This window comes from Saccopteryx leptura, chromosome 1 (genome assembly GCF_036850995.1).
Source record: "Saccopteryx leptura isolate mSacLep1 chromosome 1, mSacLep1_pri_phased_curated, whole genome shotgun sequence".
NCBI lineage: Eukaryota > Metazoa > Chordata > Mammalia > Chiroptera > Emballonuridae > Saccopteryx > Saccopteryx leptura.
Window position 1 is genome coordinate 160,855,658 of NC_089503.1, and position 27,693 is coordinate 160,883,350.

General features: G+C 36.0%; 1 protein-coding gene across 4 annotated transcripts in view; it reads right to left on the reverse strand.

Moving 5' to 3' along the window:
- Window positions 1-27,693, reverse strand: part of NIPBL (NIPBL cohesin loading factor) — a 213,541-nt gene that overhangs the window by 21,736 nt on the left and 164,112 nt on the right. For all 4 annotated transcript variants that reach the window (XM_066378945.1, XM_066378929.1, XM_066378937.1 and 1 more), the window contains exons 22-34: window positions 27,506-27,588; window positions 26,822-26,954; window positions 25,806-25,949; window positions 22,098-22,187; window positions 20,957-21,171; window positions 20,762-20,864; window positions 20,388-20,486; window positions 20,131-20,277; window positions 17,851-17,985; window positions 16,883-16,981; window positions 15,432-15,485; window positions 4,771-4,879; window positions 3,197-3,333 (exon numbers count right to left, since the gene is read on the reverse strand). In XM_066378945.1, the coding sequence (XP_066235042.1) occupies window positions 3,197-3,333; window positions 4,771-4,879; window positions 15,432-15,485; window positions 16,883-16,981; window positions 17,851-17,985; window positions 20,131-20,277; window positions 20,388-20,486; window positions 20,762-20,864; window positions 20,957-21,171; window positions 22,098-22,187; window positions 25,806-25,949; window positions 26,822-26,954; window positions 27,506-27,588 (1,548 nt within the window). The remainder of the gene's footprint in view (window positions 1-3,196; window positions 3,334-4,770; window positions 4,880-15,431; window positions 15,486-16,882; window positions 16,982-17,850; window positions 17,986-20,130; window positions 20,278-20,387; window positions 20,487-20,761; window positions 20,865-20,956; window positions 21,172-22,097; window positions 22,188-25,805; window positions 25,950-26,821; window positions 26,955-27,505; window positions 27,589-27,693) is intronic.

The window sequence follows — 27,693 nt, forward strand, 5'->3', positions numbered from 1 at the left end:
ACTTTATAAAATTTATGAAGCAGAGTTGTAGCAAGTTAAAGCATATAATAATAATTACTTACCAAGTACTTTCTCAGATTTTCGCTAAGTTTGGCAGAATAAATCTTTATAAAACAACTTACTATAGTTAAATCTATCTTTTTATTTATACTTTGGTTGCTCCACTACTGCCCACCATAAAAGCTGGAACGCCCACTTGTGGGCAGTAGGTTCCAGATTGACTACCACTGCTTTAGACTGTCAAATAAAAGTGACACCGCCAACACAATAGCTATCTGTGTGAATGAATCAGAATTATACCTATATTTTTGTCAGATCATCAAAAGATATATTTTTTGGTGTCACAGAATTTTAGTAGTTTATGTGTGCCACAAGATGAAAGAAGCTTGAAAATTGCTGCCCTACTATAACATGTAAGAAAAATCAGGCCTCTTTCCTAGAGAACAAACGGAATCCTTGCGGCTCCTGGAGGTGACAGAGTCAATGACCCTCCTGCCTTAGTCAATGGTAATGAGGTATAATGAGGTGGAGGGAGGGAGAGACGGTAACCAGCAGATGGTCACCCACGGTCTAGCATCTTTAGAACAGGAATATCTGTGCTGGAATACACCAGAGCTGAAGAGAGACATCTACAGAGTCTGGGGAAAGAGACCAAGAACAGGAAAGTATGAAAAATGTACAGGTTTCCCATCGGAGGGCCGACAGAAAGGTGGTGCTACCAGTCACAGATGGTCTTGTGCTTCTCTTTGAGACAAGGGCACACTAAATGGGTTCTGCAGCTTTCACATAAAATTGGAATGATACCAGAAAGTGAAATCAAAGTCCCCCGCCCCCATTGTTCTATAAACTCTGATAGAACACCTGTGTGTAAGGAAAGGGGGCAGGTGCCACAGGAAAAATAAAGCTAAGATGTGGTCCTGACTTGAAGGAGTAATATAGCAGTGGCCATCAGACTCCTACACCCTACAGAGCACTGTGCCCAAGGGGCCATGTGGAGGGAAGGAAGGCTCACTCTGGCTGGCAGGATCAGGAAAGGCATTCTCCTATTCTCTTTTCTTGGGTGTCAACATGTCCTTAAGTGCCTACTGCTCAGCCTGCCTGGCTCCAGGCACTTGCTTAACCTACCTTCCTTATTTTTCTTGGTAGTGTGAGAAATGGAAGCTTGAGAGGATAAGAGCTGGCCTCACTGGTGCTAATGAGTGTGGAATTGATGTGTTGAGGACATGTCACTTCTTGGTTCAGAAAGGTGGGAAAATTCTTGGGAATGGAGAGCTAAGAAGGTGGTATGGGTAAGATTGTTAGTCATAAGGTGGGAGCAAAGGTAGTACAAGCAAACTTAGTACATGGCTTAAACCAGATGATAGGGAGATAGCACCAACACAGCCAAGGACTTCAAAGGAATCTGGAATCTGTCTGCCAAATAGGTTAGTCTGCAGAATTGGAAAGCTGAAAACTTAGTATCTACTCAAGCTCAGACAGAGCATATGAAATAATGAATAACTTAGAGGGTCTTAAATTTCCAGAAAATAGAAATATGGAATAAACACAGCACCCCCCAGAAAAGGTGGGTTGAAGGTCAAAGTGGAGAGAAAGCATTTGGATCTCTTCTTAAGTTTGTTTTTGGAGTCTGGTCTGTAAACAATCAAGATGGAGAGGAAGGCTATCCCAAAGAGGAAAGTCTCAAGGAACCAGAGTAGTTGAGCCGACCATTTGTGATGCCTTTAGACTTGCACAATACCATGGCCTACAAGGACATGACACAGCCAGGCAAGCCAATGCCCATTGTGTAGGAGGTATGATGATGGTCCACCTAAGTAGTGAGTGAAGGGGCCTAGGGGCCCTAGGGTCTGATAAAGAATACTCTGAGGCCAGAAGACAACTGATGGGTAACAGCCAAAGGAGTGGGTGATAATGGTGAACCAGAACAGACTGCCTCTCTGGAAGTAACCTCATCGTCTGCTGCCATCCCTATCGCTGCAACACGTCCCTGGGAATGCCTACAAAGAGCTTGTGACTCTCTAAAAACATAACTACAGTTGGTCCTTTACATCTGTGAATTCAACCAATGGCAGTTGGGAATGAGGAAAGACTGCTTTAGATTCATGGTTGGTTAAACAGACATGCAAAATCTGCAGAAACTAAGGACCAACTATTTATTGGAAAAAATCCACCTATAAGTAGACCCATGCAGTTCAAACCTGGGTTGTTCAAGGGTCAACTGTCTACGAATAGAAATGTTTACTAAGGAATTATTTGTAGGGGCAATCAATAGGAATCAATGTAAATACTTGTAAAAATAAGAAATGGTTAAATAAACCATAGGACATCTATAAGATGGCTACTATTGGATACAGTTAAAAGAACGAATTAGATATATGTATCAGGTGATTTGAGATAAGTGAATAAAAGAAATGTGTAATATGACCTGATTTTTAAAAAACCTGTCAACCACATATATATTTGTGTCTACAATTACAAAAACACGGGTAAAGAATGTAAGGTACTACAGGTTGCTTCATCTGAGACTCGGAGGAATAGATGGGGACAGGATATAAAAAAAAATTGAAAAGGGCATTTGTCATACATAAGGTAGGCTTATAGAAGCCCCCCTTATCTGTGGTTTCACTTTCCACGTTTTCAGTTACCCAGGGTCAACTGCAACCCAAAAACATTAAATAGAAAATTCCAGAAATAAACAATACATAAGTTTTAAACAGTGTGCCATTCTAAGTAGCATGATGAAATCTTGTGCTGTCCTGCCCAGAACATGAATCATTCCTTTTGTTTGGCATTCCTATGACATATACACTCCCGACCCCCACTATTAGTCACTTAGTAGTCATTTTGATTTATCAGACCGACTCTCCCAATAACCCTTAATTTACTTAATAATGGCCTTAAAGTGCAAGAGCAGTGATGCTGGCAATTCGGATATGCCAAAGAGAAGCCATAAAGTGCTTCCTTTAAGTGAGATTCATACAGGTACAGGAGAAAGCAGAGTGTAAACAGGGTTTGGTATTATCTGCTGTTTCAGACATCCACTGGTGTTCTTGAAACATGTCCCCCACAAATACGGTGGACTACTGTATTTATACAAAACTTTATATTTGTGTGAATGACGCATGTGAATTCTACGTTTAAAATGCTTAGTACATATTTAATACAAAACAGAAAAACAGGACAGCTCTATACTTACACTACATTTAGTGGTAAGGTATGGCTGCATAGTCATGGCATGTTTAACCATGAGCTGGGGTCTTATTTTGCTGAATAAGAACAAAGTGGTTATGCAAGCTACCAATCTTCCAGAGTTCACACCTTTATTGTCAGAGTCTGGAAAGACAAACAAGAAATAAGACACTAGAATATGACAAGGCAGTGAAAATTATACAGACTATCATTGAAATTACTCAGTATTATCCCCTGAACAGATTCTATACATGCCTCAATATAACTGGTTAACATTTGTTATACTAGACTTCCTGCACTTCACTTTTTGTCATTATAAATTACATATATTAAGAAAAAAGGACAAAGAGGCTGTGTGACAGAAGGCAAGTTCTACCCTGAGGGGAGGAGGACTGCAGTTAAAGAGTAGAATGAACTTTGGGAAGTGTAGGGACGGGCTTCTGGGGATAAACATGTGTTGGTTATATCTACAAATGAATGAAAGTGGATATGGGAAAGTTAGCAACAGGGAACAAAACAAATTTAGCTGAGGTGATACTGTGTTTAATAATACTGGGAAAATGAGATGCTGCGGTAGTAGAACAATGTTAGAAGATGGGAGTGGGAAATTAAGAGGCTGGACCAGTGCTACATTAGAAAGAAAAACAAAATACTGTTCAGGTGAGAGGAAAATGTTGCTAGTTAGGAGATACAATGGGATAATGGCAAATTAGTTTTTGGAGGAGATTAGAAATTTTTAATATTAAGAGACAACAGTATCACCCTTAAAATCTATGATAGGGAAAACAGAACAAGGAGATAAAAAGAAAAAGAGGTACACATGGAAAATGAAAAAAAAATTAAAGAAAAACTACATAAAAATATAGAGGATATCAACAACTTCTTTAGGTACCTCGGTAAGAGGCAACTTGCCCCCGACATTGGAGACTGACCGAGGCTGACTACTGTTCCTCCTTAGTCTACCTCAGGCAATGGGAAGTAATGGTCATTTTGTGTGCTTTAAGCAATAGATATCAATTATGACTTGTATAGTTTTATATAATTATTTATACTTTGATTAATAATTTCAGACTTGTCACTGACAAATAATATAAAATATTACTACTTAAGGAAGTTTAAAATTAAAAATATTAAGTTTTCTAGCTCAAGCAAGATTAAGCACATTTTTATATAACAACTATAAATGATATTAAAAATGTACTAGAAATCTTTTAAAAACTTTTATAATAGTTCAAACAATTTCATTTTGAGAGAAAATTTTATAGGATTTAAAAGATATCAACCAGTTTTTGGATGAGTGCAATTTATTTCTGTTCACTATGACATCTAAAATTATATGCCATTGAAAGATATGTGAAAGCTATGAGGCCTATGCTTTCATTATACTGCTCTATATAATCTCAGTCAACCTTAACAATACAATCAAGGCTGCAACATCAAACAAAAAACAGATTCCATTTAAAAGTGAAGTAGTTCATTATTAGGCTAAGCCAGAGCCAGAGGCAAAAATGAGAAATGTGCAAAAGTATTTTAAAATACCTTATAAAATCAACTTAATGACCAATATATAAAATGTCTTACCAGCTAGAGATTCCTCATATTTAAGAATGTGCTCAACTAGGTTATCAACAAGTTGAGTACAAGCTTTCTTCACAGGTTTATATGAGGAATCCTCTTCGGACTTCAACAACTATATATGTATATATATAAAAAAAAAGATCCCAGTATAATTATTCATTAGGCAATAATAATAATAATAAAAACACATTAAATGTGTCCATAAGTAATAAGCTTTTCAATTTGTTATTAACAATACTGAAAATGCAATAAACAAAAATATAAAACAAATGTTTAAAAATAACTTATAAACCAGTAATTTCTAAATACTTTCAAACAATTTTAGTATGAAATATTTAAATTGCTATATGTAGGTCCTCAGGTAGGATATGAGAGAAATGAGAAAGGTGACTTTCTTTTAAGAATACCATTCAGTGTCAGTTGCATCATTTTAAAGAATTATAATTCCATTCCTCATTACTCCAAGAGTTTTAATGTCTCAAAAACCTATATTATGGGTTAATTACACCTTTTATGTAAAAGATGTAACTATATCTGAACTACACCTTAAATCTTGGAATGATAAAACATAAGGCTTAATTTCTCCTGTGTTATCCTTTGCCAAGTTATTAATAAACAATGTTCGAAAAGTGTTATGAAAAATGAGATAAGAAAGAGATGTCTAATTATATGCAAAAAATCCCTCTGAAACAGTCCCCCCCCTAAATTCCAACCAATCCAATCTTTTATAATCATAGGTAGATAATGGTAAAGTCATCTGAGGCATATTTATTTTGTTAATAAAGATTAGCTTATACAATTCTGGGGATACTAAAGAAATGGAAATGTATATTTGATTTCTGTGAAGAGTTCCATACTTTCCAATGAGACTTCCTATAATGATGGAAATGTTCTACATCTGTGCTCTCCAATATGGCTACCCTGAGCCACATGCAGCTACTCAACACTTAAAATGTGGCTAATATAACTGGGGCATTAAAATTAAGTAAAAATTCAAATTAATTAAAAAAAACAACACATGTGCTTAGGGCTAGAAAGCACACTTTAAGATGCATGATGACTAAACCAACTAATAGCAATCAGAGTAACATAACACATGCTGAACTCACATCAAACTTAACAAAGTAAATGAAAGCAGAAGACTTCAATTTACCCAGTTTCAACTCTGAACAGCAATTCTCTTTGTCCTACTCCATAACTTAATTCCTTAAGCAGCTATTAAAATTACATGCTGGTCTGGTCTTTTTCAGCCAGGAGTATAAAACAATCCTCTCATCCCTGATTTTTACATTTTCTTCTCCAAGACATCAAGTATACACAAAGTATTAATCATAAATTATGGCCTGGCCTGTGGTAAGGCTGTGGACTGAGCATTGACCTAGTACACTGAGATTGCCAGTTCGAAATCCTGGGCTTGCCCTGTCAAGGCCCATATCTCAAGCAAGAAACAACTAAAGTGAAGCAACTATGAGTTGATATTTCTTGCTCCGCCCCTCTCTGTAAAATCAATCAAAATCTTTAAAAAAAAAAAAGTGGTTCATGACACGCCATCAATACTGGTATGTGCCCCATCATTTACTTAATGATCCACTGTGAGCCTAACTCAAGAACAAGAATATTTCCAATAATTTATATTTCCCAATGTACACCTTCTCTTGTGCCATCTTTCTGTTTCACTTTCAAGGTAACCAAAATGAGGAATTTTGCCATTTCTTTGCTTTAAAAACTTGGCTAAGCTGTATACCATTTATAGTCTTGATTGATTCTCAACTTTGTAAAAGGTGCCATACTGGATGTAATCTACACCTTTTTGCCTTTCTCATTCAACATTGTATCACTAACTGTAATCCAACTGCATTTTACCTGTTTTCACTACTTTACAACAGGCCATTGTGTGTCATACTGCAATTCATTTATCCATTCTTCTGAAGTCAGGTTAACTACAATTTTAGTGATACAATGAACACTCTTTCATTTTTCTTCTGGCAAGATTCTACTGGATATAGTATACATCGCAGCATAATTGCTAGGTCATCGGACATATGAACTTTCAACTTTATGAAATAATGCTATTTAAAAAAATTGGTTGTAATATTTTCTCAACTAGTAACAGTGTTTAAGATATACAATTTAATTAATCTCTTCTGCATCATTTATCATCTGACTTTTTTATTTTTGCCAATTGTATAAAATGTGGTCTTGATGTGTATTTTCCGTATTACTAATGAGAGTGAACACCATATAAGCCATATGTACCATTTCCTCCATAAATGCCTATTCAGTACTCTTCCCTTACTATTGGTAAGTAAGTGAGGAGTTCTGTATATCTTCTTAATAATGGTCATTTCTCAGTTACTTACGTCAAGTATCTTTTCTCAGTTTGTGACCTCTATTTTTACTTTCTTTAATATGTCTTTTGATTTTTAAATGTTCTTCACATTAACAGTAAAATTTAACAATCTCTTTTAAAGGTTAATGGCTTTTGTGACTTGTTTAAAAAATTCTTCCCTCCAAAAGTTTGAAAATATATTCACATATTATTTTCTCCTAAAAGTTTTAAAGATTTTCTTTAACGTATATGGCACTGATTGAGTTGCAGCAGGAATCAACTAAAAAAAAAAAAAAAAAAATTCCTATAGATAGCCAATTGTCCCAGCCCTATTCACTTAAAATCCTCTCCCCACTAATCCTCTCCCCACTGCAGTGTCACTTCTGTTTGGTAGTAAGTACATCCTATATATGTGGAGGATTATTTCTGGGCTCCCTCCCCTGTGCCATTAGTCTACTTATCTACTTAGTACATACATTTATTTACTTATTTTTTAAGTGAGAGGAGGGGAGATAGACTCCCGCATGGGCTCCAACTGGGATCCACCTGTTCACTCCTGTCTGGGGCTAATGCTCAGACTAACCAAGCTATCCTCAGAGCCTGAGGCTTACACTTGGACCAATAGAGCCAGTGGCTGTGGGAGGGAAAGAGAGAGAGAACGGGGAGAGGGAGAGGATGAGAAGCAGATGGTTGCTTCTCATATGTCCCTTGACAGAGAATCAAACCTGGAACATCTACACACTGAGCTGTTGCTCTATCCACTGAACCAATAGGCCAGGGTCACCATACATTCTTAAAATGAGTTTAGGATCCTGTCTTCCCTTCTCTTAAATTTTTTGGAAATGTAGATGTTAGTTCTTCTTTAGTACCATAAAATGTAATTACTGCGATGTTTGGTAAGGCAAATCAGTATTCCTGCATTTTTCAGAAGTAACAGCTCTTTGCTTTTCCATACACATTTTATAATCACCTTGATATGTTTCATGAATATTTTTTGTTCTGGAATTTGATAAGACCTCTTTTAACATTCTCCCACTTAGCATAACTTTCATTTTTAGGTTCTGTATTTTATTCTGTCATATGTTATTCCTAGTTTCTTAGAAGTTATCATGTCAGCAGATGGCAGAATTCCCATTTTGGCTTTTTGATTTGTGAAGTGACAGTGGGCAAAGGCCAAGTAGAAGCCACTACAACTACATCTATCTAGGAATATCAAAAGCAATATTGCATTACTGGAGAGACTGCCCAGATTAGTTCTACCATTTAGGACCTGAAGGATACATCTGCAGCCTAATGGGAAGTTCCTTATGATCAGTTAACAAAGGAAGAGAAGACTTGGGCCTGGTTTATGGAGGGGTCTGCACAATATGCAAGAACCACCTGAAAGTGGACAGCTGCTGCAAAACTGCACCTTTCTGGGACATCCCTGAAGGACAGTGGTGAAGAGAAATTCTCTCACTGGATAGAACTCTGAACAGTGCACCTGGTTGTTTGCTTTCCTCTGAAGAAATGACTAGATGTGTAATTATATGCTGAATCGTGGGTCAGGGCCAATGGTTTGACTACAAGGTCAGGGACTTAGAAAGAACATGATTGGAAAGTCAGTGACAAGGAACTCTGGGGAAGAGGCATGAGGATTAATAGCTCTGAATGGGCAAAAAAATCATAATGTTGATTCTCTACTTGAATGTTGCTAGTTCACAAAAGGATGACCTTGGCAGAGGAGGAGTTGAATTATCAAGTGAAGAGAATGACCTGTTCTGTACTGTAGATAACATCTCCAAGGACATCAGCCACTCCTTTTGTCACTTAATGGGCTCATGAACAAACTGTCAGTGGTGCCAGGGAGGGAAGTCATGCATGATCTCAGCCAGCTGGACTTCTCCGCTTCAAGACCAACCTGGCTATGGCCACTGCTGAGTGCCCAATATGCCAGCAGTAGAGACCAACATGGAGTCCCTGATATGAAACCATGCCCTGGGTGATCAGCTAACTACCTGGTGGCAGTTTGATCATACTGGACTGCTTCCATCCTGTAAGGAAAGTTTTCGGCCATTATTGGAATAAACATCTATTCTGGATACAGATTTGCTATCCTTACAAGTAATACTTCTGCCCAAACCACTACCTGTGTGTTATATGTATGTATGTGTTCACATACACATACTAACAATATTATTTAGTCAACGAACAGAGTTTGGTGCATGTATTTGAAGCGATTTTATGTAATACTTGGAAGTTTCCTTAGGAAACCATATTCCATGAATTGACAATCAATGTTATAAGAAACTGACCCACAATGAAAATAATAAAAATGAGACAAATCTGAAACTGGATGGAATAAAATGTGTGTATATGAGCTCATGAGAAATAGTAAGTGCACTAATTATTTCTGACTCAATTCCAATAACCCCGGTAGTCCATTCTCTATATCCTTCCTTGCTTCTCTTAGAATCTATGTATACATTGTTGTTATAACTGCTGAGTACTTATGTCTCTGTCACAAATATTTATTTTTTCATTTTTATAGCATTTACTTTTCAGCTTTATCAATAAATAAGCAACACAAAATATTGTAGTTAGTTAAAGCTTACAACATGACGATTTGATATACATATATATTATGATTACCAAGATCAAATAAAAAATCCATATCTCACAGTTAACTGTTGTGTATGTGCGGTGAGACTGCATAAAGATTAAAAAATGCCTTAGGCTTACCATGCTTTCACAAGGATAAAATCAAAACCAAAACAACAAAACTAATAAATTAACAGCATTAATTTAATGTTATCCAGCATATAATTTTGGATAAATTGCAGCTCACAGCATTAATACGACCCCATAATGACAATCAGTCAATCACCAAAAAAAGGAGAAAGAAAAAGAATGGGCTTGATCAGAAGTTCTAAGGCACCTTGTTTCTGCTTTTTCTGAGGATCACGCTATGAGCCCATATAACTTTGCTTGTTGTTTCTGATTTTACTGAGAGCAACAGAAAAAGAACGATCTTATCCCCTTACCACTGCCTCTGTCCCTAGATGCCCCTATCTGTTAACAATGGAAGTTGTCTGTCACATATATTTATATAAATATTTTTGAGTTTTCTTTCTTATATTACTTTTCTTATACTGAAAAGTAAATGCTATAAAAATGAAAAAATAAATATTTGTGACAGAGACATAAGTACTCAGCAGTTATAACAACAATGTATACATAGATTCTAAGAGAAGCAAGGAAGGATATAGAGAATGGACTACCGGGGTTATTGGAATTGGCTACTGTAATGACTGTATCACAAAGCCACAATGTCATCGGTAAACTAAACTGTTGGCAGAAACTCAAGTAGGAAAGAACGGAGAAAAAGTTGAATGAATAACTAAATGACAAAAGATGACTAGAGGGTCAAGATATAAAGAATATAAAAAAACTACTACGGTTTCGAGATTATAATCTAGTCATCCTTCTGTTTCTCACTTGCCAATAATACACAGGAATGTTATCTTACATTCTTTTTATTAATACTAAATAATAACATTTCTGACAGCTACATTTAATTATCAGATGAAACATGGGAACAAAGCCTTCTACAAATTACAATGTCCCCTTTGGAATGGCTGACATAAATATAATAAAGGTGTTCATAAGGGTCGATAATGTAGATATTTGATTTAGAAGGGAAGTGATACCAAATATGTCATGTAAAATCCTGACATGAAAGGTGATTTATGAAAGGAGTCTAAGATATTACCATAGGCTGAATAACATAAGGGAACACCATGAAGGCATCTTAAAAAAATTTTAAAGCGCCTGACCAGGTGGTTGCACAGTGGATAGAGCATTGGACTGGGATGCCGAGAACCAAGGTTCGAGACCCCGAGGTTGCCAGCTTGAGCGCAAGCTCATCTGGCTTGAGCAAAATAAAAAATGCTCACTGGCTTGGACCCAAGGTCTCTGGCTAGAGCAAGGAGTTGCTCGGTCTCCTGAAGGCCCGTGGTCAAGGCATATATGAGAAAGCAATCAATGAACAACTAAGGTATCGCAGCAAAAAACTGATGATTGATGCTTCTCATCTCTCTCCGTTCCAGTCTGTCTGTCCCTATCTAACCCTCTCTCTGACTCTCTGTGTCCCTGTAAAAAAAAAATAAAAAAAAATTAAAGCAACACACTGCTACACATCACCAGAATGGCTGAAGTTCAAAAGACTGACAATAACAAGTATTGGGGATGTAGAGCAACAGGGGCATTTCTGATGGAAATGCAAATGGTGCAGCCACTATGGAAAAGCAGTTTTGGTAGTTTCTCACTTACATGACCCAGTAATGGCATGCAGAGGAATTTATACTAGATATATGAAAACACATCCACACAACTTGCACATAAATATTCACAGCAACAATAATCATAACAGCCCAAACTGGAAACAACCCAAGAGTCCATAAGTTTGTGAGGAAATTATGATGCTACTGTTACCATTTAGCAACAGAAAGGAATAAAACACTAATATACTAGTAACATTCTCCTAATTAAGAGAAGTCAAACACTAAAGACTATATGCTCTATGATTTTACAAAAATAAAGTTTTACAAAAGGTACAATTATAGTGACAAAATGTAGACCAGTGGTTTCCTAGGGTCTGGGTGAAGGGATCACTATAAAGAGGCATAAGAAAGTTTTTTTGTTTTTTTTTTTTTCTGAAGCTGGAAACAGGGAGAGACAGACAGACTCCCGCATGCACCCGACCGGAATCCACCCGGCACGCCCACCAGGGGGCGATGCTCTGCCCCTCCGGGGCGTCGCTCTGTAGCAACCAGAGCCACTCTAGCGCCTGGGGCAGAGGCCAAGGAGCCATCCCCAGTGCCCGGGGCCATCTTTGCTCCAGTGGAGCCTTGGCTGTGGGAGGGGAAGAGAGAGACAGAGAGGAAGGAGGGGGGGGTGTGTGGAGAAGCAAATGGGCGCTTCTCCTATATGCCCTGGACGGGAATCGAACCCGGGTCCCCCGCACGCCAGGCCGACGCTCTACCACTGAGCCAACCGGCCAGGGCCCAAGAAAGCTTTTAAGGGTGACATTCTATATCTTGCTTGTGCTGGAGGTTTATACCACTGTTACACAATTATTAAAATTAAACTGCATACCTAAAATTAGTAAATTTTTTTTTTTGTATTTTTCTAAAGTTGGAAATGGGGAGGCAGTCAGACAGACTCACGCATGCGCCTGACCGGGATCCACCTGGCATGCCCACCATGGGGGCGATGCTCTGCCCAGCTGGGGCATTGCTCTGTTGCAACCAGAGCCATTCTAGCGCCTGAGGCAGAGGCCACAAAGCCATCCTCAGCGCCCGGGCCAACTCTACTCCAATGGAGCCTCGGCTGCGGGAAGGGAAGAAAGAGACAGAGGGGAAGTAGAGGGAGAGGGGTGGAGAAGCAGATGGGTGCTTCTCCTGTGTGTCCTGGCCAGGAATCGAACCTGGGACTCTTGAAAGCCAGGCTGACACTCTACCACTGAGCCAACCAGCCAGGGCCAAAATTAGTGAATATTTTTGCATGTAAATTATGCCTCAAAAATTTTTGGTTGTTAAAAACAAACAATTAAATACTGTTTTATTACTAAAAACATTGTTAAAAATTTAAAAGTAAACAGAAACAAATGAACTTTGCTAGACAGTATATAAATTGTTGACATAATCAAGCAGATAACGTTATTTCAAGATAGACTTTTAATGGTCTTTTTTCTTTAGCCTTAAAGAAAAAAATAATAAAGGAGAATCTCATAATCTTAAATGTGAATTAAAAATATCCATATATAGGCCCTGGCCGGTTGGCTCAGCAGTAGAGCGGCAGCCTGGTATGTGGGGGACCCGGGTTTGATTCCCGGCCAGGGCACATAGGAGAGGCGCCCATTTGCTTCTCCACCCCCCCCTCCTTCCTCTCTGTCTCTCTCTTCCCATCCCGCAGCCAAGGCTCCATTGGAGCAAAGATGGCCCGGGCGCTGGGGATGGCTCCTTGGCTTCTGCCCCAGGCGCTAGAGTGGCTCTGGTCGCGGCAGAGCATCACCCCCTGGTGGGCAGAGCGTCGCCCCTGGTGGGCGTGCCAGGTGGATCCCGGTCGGGCGCATGCGGGAGTCTGTCTGACTGTCTCTCCCCGTTTCCAGCTTCAGAAAAATACCAAAAAAAAAAAAAAAAAAAATCCATATATAAAAATAAAAAATTAAAAAAATTAAAAAAACAAAAACAAAAAAGAAAAAAATCAACATAAATATTTATATTTACCTAAAAAAATACATATTTTTAAAAGTCCAAAGCTCTCCCTGCCAGTTGGCTCAGTGGTAGAGCGTCGGCCTGGCGTGCAGGTGTCCCGGGTTTGATTCCCAGCCAGGGCACACAGGAGAAGCGCCCATCTGCTTCTCTACCCCTCCCCCTCTCCTTCCTCTCTGTCTCTCTCTTCCCCTCCCGCAGCCAAGGCTCCATCGCTGAGAATGGCTCTGTGGCCTCTGCCTCAGGCGCTAGAGTGGCTCTGGTTGCAGCAGAGCGACGCCCCAGATGGGCAGAGCATCGCCCCCTGTTGGGCATGCCAGGTGGATCCCAGTCGGGTGCATGCGGGAGTCTGTCTGACTGCCTACCTGTTTCCAACTTCAGAAAAATACAAAAAAGAAAAAAAAAGTCCAAAGCTCTGATAACCCTTAGCAACAAACATCTACAGCACCCAGATTATTCCCATTGAAGGGAACTAGGGTTCTTTGGAAAATGGCTGACTTCAGGGTTGGAGAGGAAATGTATAAAACAAGTTTGGGGCATTTTGTAGAGGCAGAAGTTACTCAGATTACAAAAGAGTAATTAGGTTGTATCAAAATGATACCAGAACACCTTGAAGGGACTAACAATGGGCAAAGATGAAATAATCTGAGCTTCATACATATATAATTGCAATACATTAAAATATGTCGAAGAGAAAAATACTGCTATTAAAAAATGAGAAAACTGGTAAGTCATCTATGAAAGATGACAAGGAAACTCATTATTCTGAAAATCAGTAAGTAATGGAAAAGAATCAAGCATTTCCCCTACATTTCCTGTACAAACTATATTTCACAGTAATAGATCATTTATCAGGACAAAATTCCCCTTTAAAAAGAATCTCAGCTAATTAATATGAAACAAATAAAATAATTAGGAAAAAAATCAGTATTTTGCACTTGGATAACGATAATTTAAAACCAGTCCTGAATGACTTTATAATAGATGCATCAGGGTGACAACACCTAAACTCAGAGATTACTGAAAATGGGACAACCAAATATTATGTGTGTCCTAATGTGATGCAATAACATTTATCATCACCTGTGAAATACTACTGTCCCTACTGTCAAAACTGAACTTAAATATTATTAAACCTCTAGATCTAAGAGGGTACAGAATAAAAATAAAAAAAAAGGTGGATAGAAGAACTTAAATGACACCAGAAGAAAGAGATCTATGAAATCCAGAATGTAGGACATTCTACAGAAAAACATGTAAGTGACATGAAAAAAAGGAGGTATGAGGAGTCAACTATTATAGATAATGACTTAAGAGCTATATTAACCAAATCAACTGCAAGCCAGCTATAAAAATATATTTTTGAGACAATCAGGGATATGTGAATAGTTGACTATTAGATACTAGGAAATAATTTATTAATATTTTGATATAGATGACAATGATATTGTTTTCTGAAGTAATTTATGTTAGAGAATGATACTAAAGTATTTATGGGTGAAATGATATAAAGTATGGAAATTGCTTTAAAAGTATTAGAGCAAAAATATTTAAAAGATGGGGGAGGGAAAGAGATAAAACAAAATAGGGAAATGCTGATAATTTTTGAAGCTGGGTGATGGGTGCTTCTATCTATTTAAAAATTTCTGAATAAAAAATGTATAGGGAGATAAACATTTCTATTTATGAAGGTAAAAACATAAATTGTGGTTTAATTCTGTACTAATATAGGAAATTCTACATGTTTTATAATATGTCAAATAATGTAAATACATATGCAATCTGTATGTCTTTTTATAGGTCTCATGTCTATCATTTAGATTAAAGGGATAAAAAATAATTATCTGGAAGGGAAGACAGAATTTCAATTACTGATTTAGAAACTTACAATAAGTAACTGAATAATGGATTAAATAGGGATATAAACCAAAATATTCAGTCTAATATATTGAAATATATTGTCTCTACCAAAAGGCAAATACTTAAAAAATAACTGAAAGGTTCTATTATATCATAAAGTCTACAAAGAAGTTCTATTATATTTCATGTTATCTGTTATTAGGAGTCAAAATAACACTCACGTTTTGAAGGAGTTGCTCAAACCAGTCATATCCAGTATCTCTGCATGCTGCAACCTATGGGGGAAAACATGGTGAATTTACTTATTCTGATAAAAATATACTTTTGTTTGGCTTTAGCCTTAAGTATATAAATGCCTCATCAATGCCCGCAATTAAAATTTTATTTTTAAAGTAAACTATTATTTTCAGTAAGAATTTTATTCTAAAAATATTTTAGAAAACATTAAAAAATTAGTGTAATGTGCTACAATTAAATGTGGTATTATATTTTAATTTTTCATTTTTATTTTATTTATTCATTTTTAGAGAGGAGAGAGAGAGGGAGAGAGAGAGTGAGAGAGAGAGGAGAGAGAGACAAAGAGAGAGAAGGGAGGAGGAGCTGGAAGCATCAACTCCCATATGTGCCTTGACCAGGCAATCCCAGGGTTTCGAACCGGCGACCTCAGCATTTCCAGGTCGATGCTTTATCTACTACACCACCGCAGGTCAGGCTATATTTTAATTTTAATTTATTTATTTAGTATTTTTCTGAAGTGAGAAGTGGGAAGGCACAGAGACAAACTCCCACATGTGCCCAACTGGGATCCACCAGGAATGCCCACCAGGGGGCGATGCTCTGCCCATATGGGCTGTTGCTTGGCGGCAACCGGAGCCATTCTAGCACCTGAGACAGAGGCCATGGAGCCATCCCCAGTGCTGTGGCCAACTTTTGCTCCAATGGAGCTCTGGCTGCGGGAGGAGAAGACAGAGACAGAGAGAAAGTAGAAGGGGAGGAGTGGAGAAGCAAATGAGCACTTCTCCTGTGTGCCCTGGCTGGGAATTGAACCCAGGACTTCCACACGCCAGGCCGACACTCTACTGCTGAGCTAGCTGGCCAGGGCTTGGTATTATATTTTAAACAATAACTTGAATTACATTCTGTCAGAAAACTCTAAGGTCTAGAATAATAAAAGTGAGAATGTTTGCTTCATACTTCCTTCTACATAGCAAGTCTAAAGATATCAGTGAAACAGATAATCATGTAATTGATAATATAAAATTTCTTATATTCAAAATATGAAATTTTGTGGGTCAAAAAATTTAAAGCTTATGTGTATAATTAAACATGATGCAACTAATCTTAACTCATGCTTTCTGAAAAAGGAATTACTATCTCATTTCAGGTTGTGATCCTTTGGCTATTACTGCATCTATCCATCATCCACTTCTTTACCACTCAGGTTTCAATCACTGGAGAAATTTGAAGCATTTCAGTTTTGGTGCTTAAGTCAATGAATGCCAAAAAATGGGGCTTCAGAGGAACACCAATCTCATCTTACTTGCATGGGGAAGTAGTACTCAATGTAGAGGTTAACCAGATACCTCATTATTGCCCTTCCCTTTGTAAAATGGGGTAGATCTCAACTAGGTTAGCACCTACGGGGACCATCCCCCTGTTGCAGTCCTCTTACCACGTCAGTGATGTTTAAAATTTTCCTTGTCATTGCTTCTTTGTCATTGTGTGGAGTTGGAGTAAACCAGAGTTTTTGGAATGTTTCATTTACTAATTTCTAGAAGAAAGAAAATTTCAAGCTAAGTAATTGTAACAATTATGGTAATATTCTCAATCCCATATTCTATTTTTAAAGCCTAACACAAGGCTATAAATAATCAAAACATAAGCTACTAGGAATTTTGGGTATGAATTTCTCAGTTCTTAAAAAAAAATCACCAATTTGTCAAAATTATAATTTGTTTTTAACTTGGTAAATATTTTAAATGGGTGACACTATGTCTAGCCTAGAACTTCTGTAGGGTATATACTCAAATTTTTTGAACAAACGAAGCGATATTTTTACTAGTTTTGGTGAAGAAGTTATTTAAAATAACCAAAAAGAAAAAAAAAAACAACCCCCCTCAAACACAAATATTTGGATAATCATGTATATATAAATTCACTAATAAACTCAGGATTAAACTTTTAACAAATTATTTACTAATCTAGAAAACTAAGTATATTCGATGTGAAAATCAAAATAACTTTAATTTGATAATAAATATCCTATATATAATGCAATCCCTAAATGACAAAATATTATAATAGCTGAATTTGTTAGAAAATATTAATTTTCTTAATACAAGATCTAGAAATTAATATGTATCAAAGTCTTTTTCTTGACTTCATAATCTAAAAATATTGATTAAATTGTAAAGTTCTATATATATAGGCATTGGCAAAAATAGGTTTACAGTTGTTAAGTATATAAAACAGTTTATTTTTGTAGTGTTAATTATTGCATTGTTTTTCATATAAGCAACTGTAAATCTATTTTTGCCCACCCCTATATTTAAATCAACAAAGTCTAGACATAATAAACATTTAAATTATTTAAGACATTAAATAAAAATGATTTTCAAAGCAGTCAATGTTTTATCTTACCTTAATGCCCTCTTCATCATTAACTCTACGAATCATTTTTACACACATTTCTGTAATTTTTGGAAATGTTGGTTGTTCAATACAGATGTCTCTTAGAATCTTTATTACTCTTTTCCTGACGCTGATACCAGTATCCTAAGAACAGAAAGGTATTTTTAAAAGTAAAAAAATCGATATGCCTATGTGTATAAAATTTGATAAAAATAGAAAATAAATACCAATAAGCAGTATAGTCACTAAAACATGGTAAATATGGTCTACATATTTCTTCTTTACATGCTTTTTATAATATGGGTTATTTTATTATATTGTCCTTATTTTAAAATAAGCTATCCAATACATGAAAAAATATTAAATAGCACTAAACACAATACTAGAGTAAAACTTGCCAAAATTAAATGGGGTAGCTAACATAAAGCTTTTAGAATAGTGACTGGCACTTAAACAGCATATGAAACACTTTAACAAAAATGTCTAACTTAAGTATAATCAAATCATGTCACTATCTTGTGGTTTATAAGAAATACAAGAAACAAAAGAACAAATTAAAACAATGAGGAACAGCCTGACCAGGCGGTTGTGCAGTGGATAAGAGCGTCGGGCTGGGATGCGGAAGACCCAGGTTCGAGACCCCGAGGTCAACAGCTTGAGCACGGGCTCATCTGGTTGAGCAAGGCTCACCAGCTTGGACCCAAGGTCGGGGGGTTACTGGGTTTGCTAAAGGCCCACGGTCAAGGCACATATGAGAAAGCAATCAATGAACAACTAAGGTGTCACAACAAAAAACTAATGATTGATGCTTCTCATCTCTCTCCGTTCCCATCTGTCTGTCCCTAACTATCCCTCTCTCTGACACTCTGTCTCTGAAAAAACAAAACAAAACAAAAAAAAAACCCAAAAACATAATCAGGAATAACAAAACTGACGTGGTCAATGTCACAGTGGAAGTGTATAGAAGAATTACAGAATACACTAAAATTTAAAATATTATCAGCAAATTTAAGGCATAATTTTTGATTAGACTGTTTTTTTTAAAAAGCTAGAAAGGAAACTTCTTTGTCCAACTTCTGAGACAAATGAAGAATTTGAATATGAACTGACTACTAGATAATATTTTGGTTGGGTGAGATAATGGTTTCTGTTAATAAGGGCCATATCCTTATTTTTTTGAGACTTAAGCTGAAATATCTAGGGGAGAAGTAGAAAAATGTTTTAATTCAAACTAATTTAGCAAAAAATATAGACAACACATGGTGATGGATACATGGGTTTTCACTGTAATATTTTTCTTTAACTTTACAAATTTTCATAAAGAGTTTTCAAAATAAGTAAGCACAAAATACTTATTGTGTAAAATTGTTTTCATTATTCATTTTAGGAATTATGAAAATATTGTTAAGATATATTGCTAGTGCATATGCTGTCAGAGTTTATTAGCTGTGAGAATCCTGTTGGTTCTGCCCTTCACTCCTGAAAGACCGAGACATTAAAAGAGGAAAAATTCTTCTATTCTTTCCCTAAATTTTTCTTTCATCAAAATTTTATGATAGTTGAGGCTCATTATCTATAACTCTCAATAACATTTTGATATTAGGCTAAAGGTAGATAAACTCTTATTACTGCATGTGCCCAATGCATCTCTGTTGAGTTACAAAAGAAGTCAATATGCCTGCAGTGGGTGGTGTGTAGATTCCACAGATGTCTAGTAATGCTGATGTTTCATTTTATATTCCAGGAAAATGCTTCAGGGCCAGAGAAATCCATGACATACAAGAAAATTAAGTATCTTAGAACAGTATTTAATTTTTCTCTTAAGACACAAATGATGTTCTGGTTTAACTTGTTTGTCATAATCCAGCTTTAAGGAAACATGCAGATACATATAAAGAATTCAAAAGTATTGTCAGGTATCAAAGTTCTGTACTTAGATCTCATTGAAATAATTCTCCCCATTTATATACATATAATTACTCCAGACTCCTATCCAAAATATCTAACTATGTCATGTAGTTCCTACCATTTACTTACTATACACTGACACAGTCAAAAGGCAATAGTAACTGAAAAAAGGAATCCAATTTTCACCAATGATTTGTTTTACAATATTGAGCAGCCCGTCTCTTGAAATATGCCCGTTAGAAAGCTGCAATTTCACAGATTGGATAATATAAATATATAATCTGATATTTACTTTTCTAGATTAACATTTTATAAAAGATGTGGTAGTACTAAGAAAACCAAATTATATTCATGAATCACAATAAAAATGAGAAAACAAACCAATATTCTTTCAATCAGCATGTCGTAATACTGCTCAGCAAGCTGAGGCCGACAAAGGACAAATCGACCCAGTAATTCTACTGCTGCTTCCCGGACACTAGTAGAATTATCCATCAATCGTCCATGAACTCCACGCTGCATATCAAGCTAAAAAAAAAATAAAGAAAATATAATTTACACTCAGTATTTTAACTTGAATTTTAGTACTTTAATTTGAATGAAAAACTCAAATATGAATCATTGGTGCTCCTCTTTACCCTTGCTAAGATACTGGGGTCTACAGCAACAACCTCAGATAAACACTTCATGGCTTTTGTTCGAACGGCAATTGCATTTTCACCAAGAACTCGAAGGATCTGCCAAGTAAAATTTGACATTTTCAAAAATTATAGAACACATAACACTTAACAAAGTATAGCATGCAAAAGAGCAAAAGAATAAAGATACTGTATTTATCTCCCTTTAATTTTTACGTGAGTAAAAGACCTTACTTATTGTTAACACAGAAACAAATGCTCCTTTCATAATCTTTATCTGTTCTCAGTAATGACCAGATATCACATACTACCCCACAAGTATCCAGAATTAGAAAAATCAATATCATGGTATAAGGACTTCCAGGCAAGCTCACCTGTGTCAAATAAATATCAAAGCTCTGGGCAAACGGCCTCATAGAGGCCAAGTATCGAACAATCAAACAAGCATCATCATAGTCCACAGTATCTGAGTTCATCCTACAACAAAAGTTATTAAAATTTTATTTTTTTGGTAAAGAAGGTAAATAAATTTCAAAGAACTGGGAAGGTGTTTTCTCTCTGAATCTTACTTTAATGTGCTGAACTGAGAAGGTGTGGTTTTGATAATGCTTCTAAGAAACTTTTTCCGGTTTTCAGCTCGATGCATAATTTGACCCGTTGTCTCAACTTCCTTTGCATGATGTGCTCCTTCAGATGATTCCTCATCTTTCTGTGATTTCATTGCTTTTTCTGTTTCAAGAGTTGTGTCACGGAACCACTGGGCTATATAGAATTTACGAGAAAACTGAAAAGAAATTAGGTAAGACGTGAGTTTGATGAAATTAGAACATAATCAGAAATACAAATATTAAGGTTTATTTTAAAACAAGTTCCATCAGATAATACCAAATTTTAAGAAAGTTGGAATGTCAAAATATATAAATAAAAATATTATTTTACTTTGTCCTGTTATAAGGATATCAAAGATAATTTGATAAACACAACTGTTTGAAATTTACAATACTACTATTGACTACTCTACTAAGGACAGTATCACATGAGCCAGTTAAATTAGATTATGTGTCAACTAGAAAGTCTAGAACAAAAGAATAAAGTGCTGAATGTGGAAGACTAGTTATTTTCAAAATTTCAACTTCTTTAAGAAAACCTTCAGTAGTTGGCTTAATAAATAGCTTAGTTATCTCCAATCTCTTTATGTTGCATTTCCCATCAGTTAAAATTAAAGTATCCCAATATATGTAAATTGTTCACTAATATAGTTAATAAATTTTACATAGGAACCCATTATATTAATATTTTTAATACTTAATACAACATACACAAAATAAAATATTAAAAATAAATATACATATAAAATTCTAATACTTTCTTTTTATATGCTAACAGATCACCTTTTATACCACCTGGACCAGGACCATGCCCACTGTGACAACCAATGATCTAGCCCAGTCTCAAAGATAACCTACAGAAGGATTTTCAAATATTTCCCATGTCACACAATTTTAGTATACTATATCTGTACCAGAATTCCATATAGGTAAGACAAAGCAATCTATAACCATTCCCTTCTGTTTAGATGATCAACTATCCTTTTGTTTCAAAAATCGATATTCCAAACATTTTTCCTCTTCATAATATTTCCTAACATTCTTTCAGACCCAATTTGAATAAACATGCGGTATTTCAAAAAAAAAGCGAAAAGAATCCTACCACTAGCGAAGGATCTGTCTCAGTGTTTTCATCCAAGTAATCAAGCAACGCTTTTTGTAATTGTTGAATTTCATCTTCTCCTCCTGAAACCTGTAGAATAAGTAAAAACAAAAAAGTACTTTTTTTTTTTAAGATTTTTACTTATTTACTTTAGAGAAGGGAGAGAGGGAGAGGGACAGGGCGAGAGAAAGAAGAGAGAAAGAGAGAGAGAGAGAGACAAGGGGAGGAGGAGGAGCAGGAAGCATCAACTCCCATATGTGCCTTGACCAGACAAGTGCAGGGTTTTGAACCAGCAACCTCAGTGTTCCAGGTCAACGCTTTACCACTGCACTACCACAGGTTAGGCTACTAACATACTTGCATAAATTCCATAGTTGTAAACACAAATATGATGGAAAAAAACCTAATAAATGACAAGAATGAAAATATAAGTATAACAAACTAAATGGAAGAAACAGAAAAATACTATTTTTGAAAAACACATTATTACATTGATAGCGGAAGTTGGCCTTTATTTCTATGAACTACATGTCATCTTTTGTTGAGGAAGCTCATAAGTAGCTGACATAAAAATCAGAACAACGTGGCCCTGGTCGGTGGTTTAGTGGCTAGCACACTGGCCTGGTGTAGACTTTTCTGGGTTCCATTTCCAGTCAGGGAACACAGGAGAAGTTACCATCTGCTTCTCCCCATCCCCTCCACTCACTCTCTCTTCCCCTTTGGCAGCCAGTGGCTCAACTGGTTCAAGTTGTGGCCCCAGGTGCTGAGGAGAGCCACAGGTGCCAAAAATAGCTCTGTACATTTGCCCCAGATGGGCTTGCTCAGTGGATCCTGGTCAGGCACACATGGGAGTCTGTCTCACTATCTACCCTCCTCTCTCCTAAAAAAGACCAATGTGTTAAATCCTCAGAAGTAGAAAGGTCCTAAATAGTAGTCTTCTGTTTGGAAAAACAGACACCTCAAAACTTCGACCTAGTAAATGGAAACTGTTATTATATGTATTGTTATGTGTTAGTTTTCTTTGGGATATTATTTTATTTTAATTCTGGAAGAAAAATACTTTTATTTATAATAAACACAAAAAATTGTACTTTACTTCATGTAGATATTAACTATACAATGAGTGAGCTGTTTACTTGATACAGGAGCAAAAAGAATCTTTAGGTCCTGTCAAGAATAATACAGATAAACTAACTGAGGTGACACTCATGTCTACAGCTTATACAGTAGCCTTGCCATGTGAAATACCAAATATATGATTTAGAATATATCTAAGTGTGTAGAAAACAAGGATTAGAGTAACGCATGTTCTAGGAATGGTGAAATGAATACATTCAGAAATTCATTATTGTACTATAAACTATAACACTGTCAACTTCCAGAAGTAATTTGAAAGTATGTCAAGAGTCATAAAATATTTACAAATGACTGCTACTATCTAGTTTTATAGGCTATCTACATGGCCATATGCGACAAATAAAGGGTCCTGGGTCTACTCTAAGAAATAATAAAAGTCACCTAGTACCTAGATCTTGGTTTCTAAATTCCCATTTTCCAATAAAAGAAACAAGCAGTACTTAAAGAAATGGCCATTTCCAGGGCTGTGACAAGAAAGTAAAAGATGAGCCTGAAACATCTCATTATGCCACAAAGTAAGAAAGTCCTCAAAGAGAGATAGAAATATATCAAAAAGATACAAAAGCCAGTTTAAAGGGGCTCTCACTGGTCAAATCTTGGACAACCTGAGCATTAAAATAATGATAGTAACAAATTATAACCTATTAAAAAAATAGGAATGTTAGTATTATATTAATGGTAATCTCTTGCTTTTAATATTGTATTGTGGCTACAAAGTAAGAGTTCTTATTTGTAGAAAATATACTTTAAGTAGTGGTTCTCAAACTTCAGCATTCATTAGAATCACAAGGAGAGTATATTAAACCACAGACTGCTGGGCCCACCCCCAGAGGTTCTGATTCAGTAGGTCCGGGAAAAGTCCTGAGAATTTGCATTTTAACAAGTTCCTATATGAGGTTAATGTTGGTGCTACCTGTTTAGAGAATCACACTTTCAAATTCAGTGGTAATAGAGGCATCATGTCTGCTCAAATGATTCAGAAAAAGAATACATAGATAGATACACATGAAAGTATATTTTGAAAAAGAATGATAAAACAAATGTTATCAGTTGTTAACAATTAAGGAATTTGGGTAGAAAGTTTACAGGAGCTCTTTGTACTAATCTTACATTCTCTCTGTAGGTTTAAAATTATTTCAAAATACAAAATATATATAGTAAAAAAAATTAGATGTGTTTTTAATGGCCAGCATGGATAAGGTTATGGACATTAAGAAAACAAAAAACAAAACAAAACAAAAAACAGTAGAAAAAAAATGAAAACAGTTGTATGTGATAGGATTCAAGACAATTTACCTACCAGTTTTCTTTTTTTTAATTATTATTATTTTTTTGTATTTTTCTGAAGCTGGAAACTGGGAGGCAGTCAGACAGACTCCCGCATGCGCCCGACCGGGATCCACCCGGCACGCCCACCAGGGGGCGATGCTCTGCCCACCAGGGGGTGATGCTCTGCCTCGACCAGAGCCACTCTAGCGCCTGGGGCAGAGGCCACGGAGCCATCCCCAGCGCCCAGGCCATCCTTTGCTCCAACGGAGCCTCAGCTGCGGGAGGGGAAGAGAGAGACAGAGAGGAAGGAGAGGGGGAGGGGTGGAGAAGCAGATATGTGCCTCTCCTGTGTGCCCTGGCTGGGAATTGAACCCGGGACTTCCGCATGCCAGGCCAACGCTCTACCACTGAGCCAACCGGCCAGGGCCTAGTTTTCTTAAGTAACTTGCATTATTACTGCCACCTCATCCATACTTAAAAAAAGTTTAAGTGCATCAATAAAATACGCCTGACCAGGTGGTGGCGCAGTGGATAGAGCGTCGGATTGGGATGCAGAGGACCCAGGTTCAAGACCCCGAGGTCGCCAGCTTGAGCATGGGCTCATCTGGCTTAAGCAAAAAGCTCACCAGCTTGGACCCAAGGTCGCTGGCTCGAGCAAGGGGTTAAGAGGTCTGCTGAAGGCCTGCGGTCAAGGCACATAGGAGAAAGCAATCAATGAACAATTAAGGTGTCGCAACACGCAATGTAAAACTAATGATTGATGCTTCTCATCCCTCCGTTCCTGTCTATCTGTCCCTATCTATCCCTCTCTCTGACTCATTCTGTTCCTATAAAAAAAACAAAAAACAAAAACAAAACAAAAAAAACACAACTTTTTTCCCCCTAACATGAAAGCTCTCTCATATAATAAAATGAAAATCCTCCTCACCTTTCCCCACTATAAAAAGATACACAACATTCAAAGGTACAAAACAATTTGAACGGGTTTGAAAAATTATCATCTCAAGAAACTAAAGATTTAAATAAAACTTTGTCAAACCAAATATAAAATATCACACATAACAATGGTTTCTAAGCAAACAAAAGCAAACTAAGCATATATGTAATTTAAATGTTCCTGTTAGACATTATAATTCACCCAAAGGTGTTAATTTTCTTGGTAGGGCTTTTCAAAAGCCTACTTTTAAAAGTATAGATCTTATTTGGAATCTATAAAATGAAATGCAACACTGACATAAGAATACCTAAAGAAAGTACTTAACTATTATATATCCCCATAAATTTAATCCTTTATCTGAATACCTGTTTTAAAATTCTCTCTATAGACCCTTGATCCATTTTGCTTGTGACAGCATCTTTCCTCAGCCGGGCAGCAACAGTTCCAAGGTAATCAAGAGATGCTACTCTTAAAGCCATTTCTGTTGACTTGTTACTGAATTGATGAACCTAAACATCAAAATAAAGCAATTCTGATATAATTTAATCAGTTTATAATAGCATATTTTTAATATAAATTTATCATATAAATTCCAAATCCTTGTTGTATTGTCTGAAATATAAACTTTTTCCTTGGGATACTTTTCCATAAGATAACTGTCTTTTGAGTTTCTGAAATCTTAACTTTTTCATTAAAATTATAGATTAAACTTCCCTAAGAATACAGTCACTTTCTTTAAATATGGCTACAGACTCAACTGTTTATTTGTAAAAAATGGGATATAACAAAGAATTTCTTAGGCTGAGTTCTGATGCCTAAGATCCATGATCTTGGTTCCAGAATAATATTAATTTATTTTCCAGTTCAAAGAAAGTAAGGTCCCAACTGCTTTATAACAATTTGTATTATACAAGTAAGACCAAATATAGTTTAAAAATAAAAACAGAAATCACAGAATTTCTTTGCATTTCTCTATTGTGCTATACGAGGACTAAAAACGTCATGTTTTTAAAAATACTCTTAAAAATGACAGAGTTTATGTTCATCAGTTTCATGCTTTGAAATGAGTAACTACAATAACTTATGACTTGGTGTTGAGATGCTTTTAATAATGTAAGACTTCCAAACAAAAAAAAAAGAAAAGAAAAAAAATTTCTAAAGCACTATTATCTATGTAATGAAATAAAAGCACCAAAAGTCACATTTCAGTTTTCTACAAAATACTCGCAATATTGTGTAAAATTATGCACATGCAAAAATAGAGATTCAATGGTCATATTTCCTTACACATTTTTAAAGAATTCATCATCTGTGAATCAGAGTACATCCTCATTATGTTGTCTTCTAGTAATCTAATAATCTTTAAATGCTATACTCTTACCAACAGTCTCCCTAACAAACTAAGGAGTAGTTCAGCAGCTGGCCACTCAGGCTTATTGACTGTTGAAAGAAGGTCTTGAACAAAATTTTCAAATAGTGGTCTGTAATCTTCTTCACCTTGCTTACTACCACATCTGTTCAAAGATAAATAATGAAAAGGCTGTGAACTTAGGTGACATGTCACCCAACATAACTAAAATTTCACTAAGTTTTCTTTTCTCTGTATCTAATAACAAGGTATTAGGAGAGCACATAAAAATTTGGTATAAAGTGGATCAGTTTCTCAATTTTCATTTCCCCCTTGATATAGGGAGTTCATTTATTGACTGATATTAACATTACTTTCTGGCAAATACAATATATTTTCTTAAATGATTACTGTTTTTCTCTTTATAAGGTTACCATAAATTTTTAAGAAGGCTAAAAAGCTCTTCCCACAACTTTCCTATTCAATTAGAATGCACCAAATTTACTGGAAAAAAATTATAGAATATCAATCTAGTACAAGTTTTGGATTAAAACATAAGTTCACAAAATTTTGTATTTTTAATATTTGAAGTCCCTCATTTTAAAGATCAGGAAATCAAGGGCCAGGGATTATGGCAGAAAATTGGATTGTTTTACTTAAGATAAATAAAATATTCTTTACATTGGTGAAAAAATTGGCTTATGTTACTATACTCACTTTTTAAGGAAGATAGAAAGGAAGTTTTGGGCTGTTCGCATGGCTGTTTCGTAAGAGTTGGTGATGACAACATCTTGGTCAACCTAGATTGAGAGAAATACATTTATACAGATGTAAGGAATACCCAGCAAATAAAAGCTAAATTGCTAATGCTATGTTATTACTCAATATGGATAATATATTTAAAT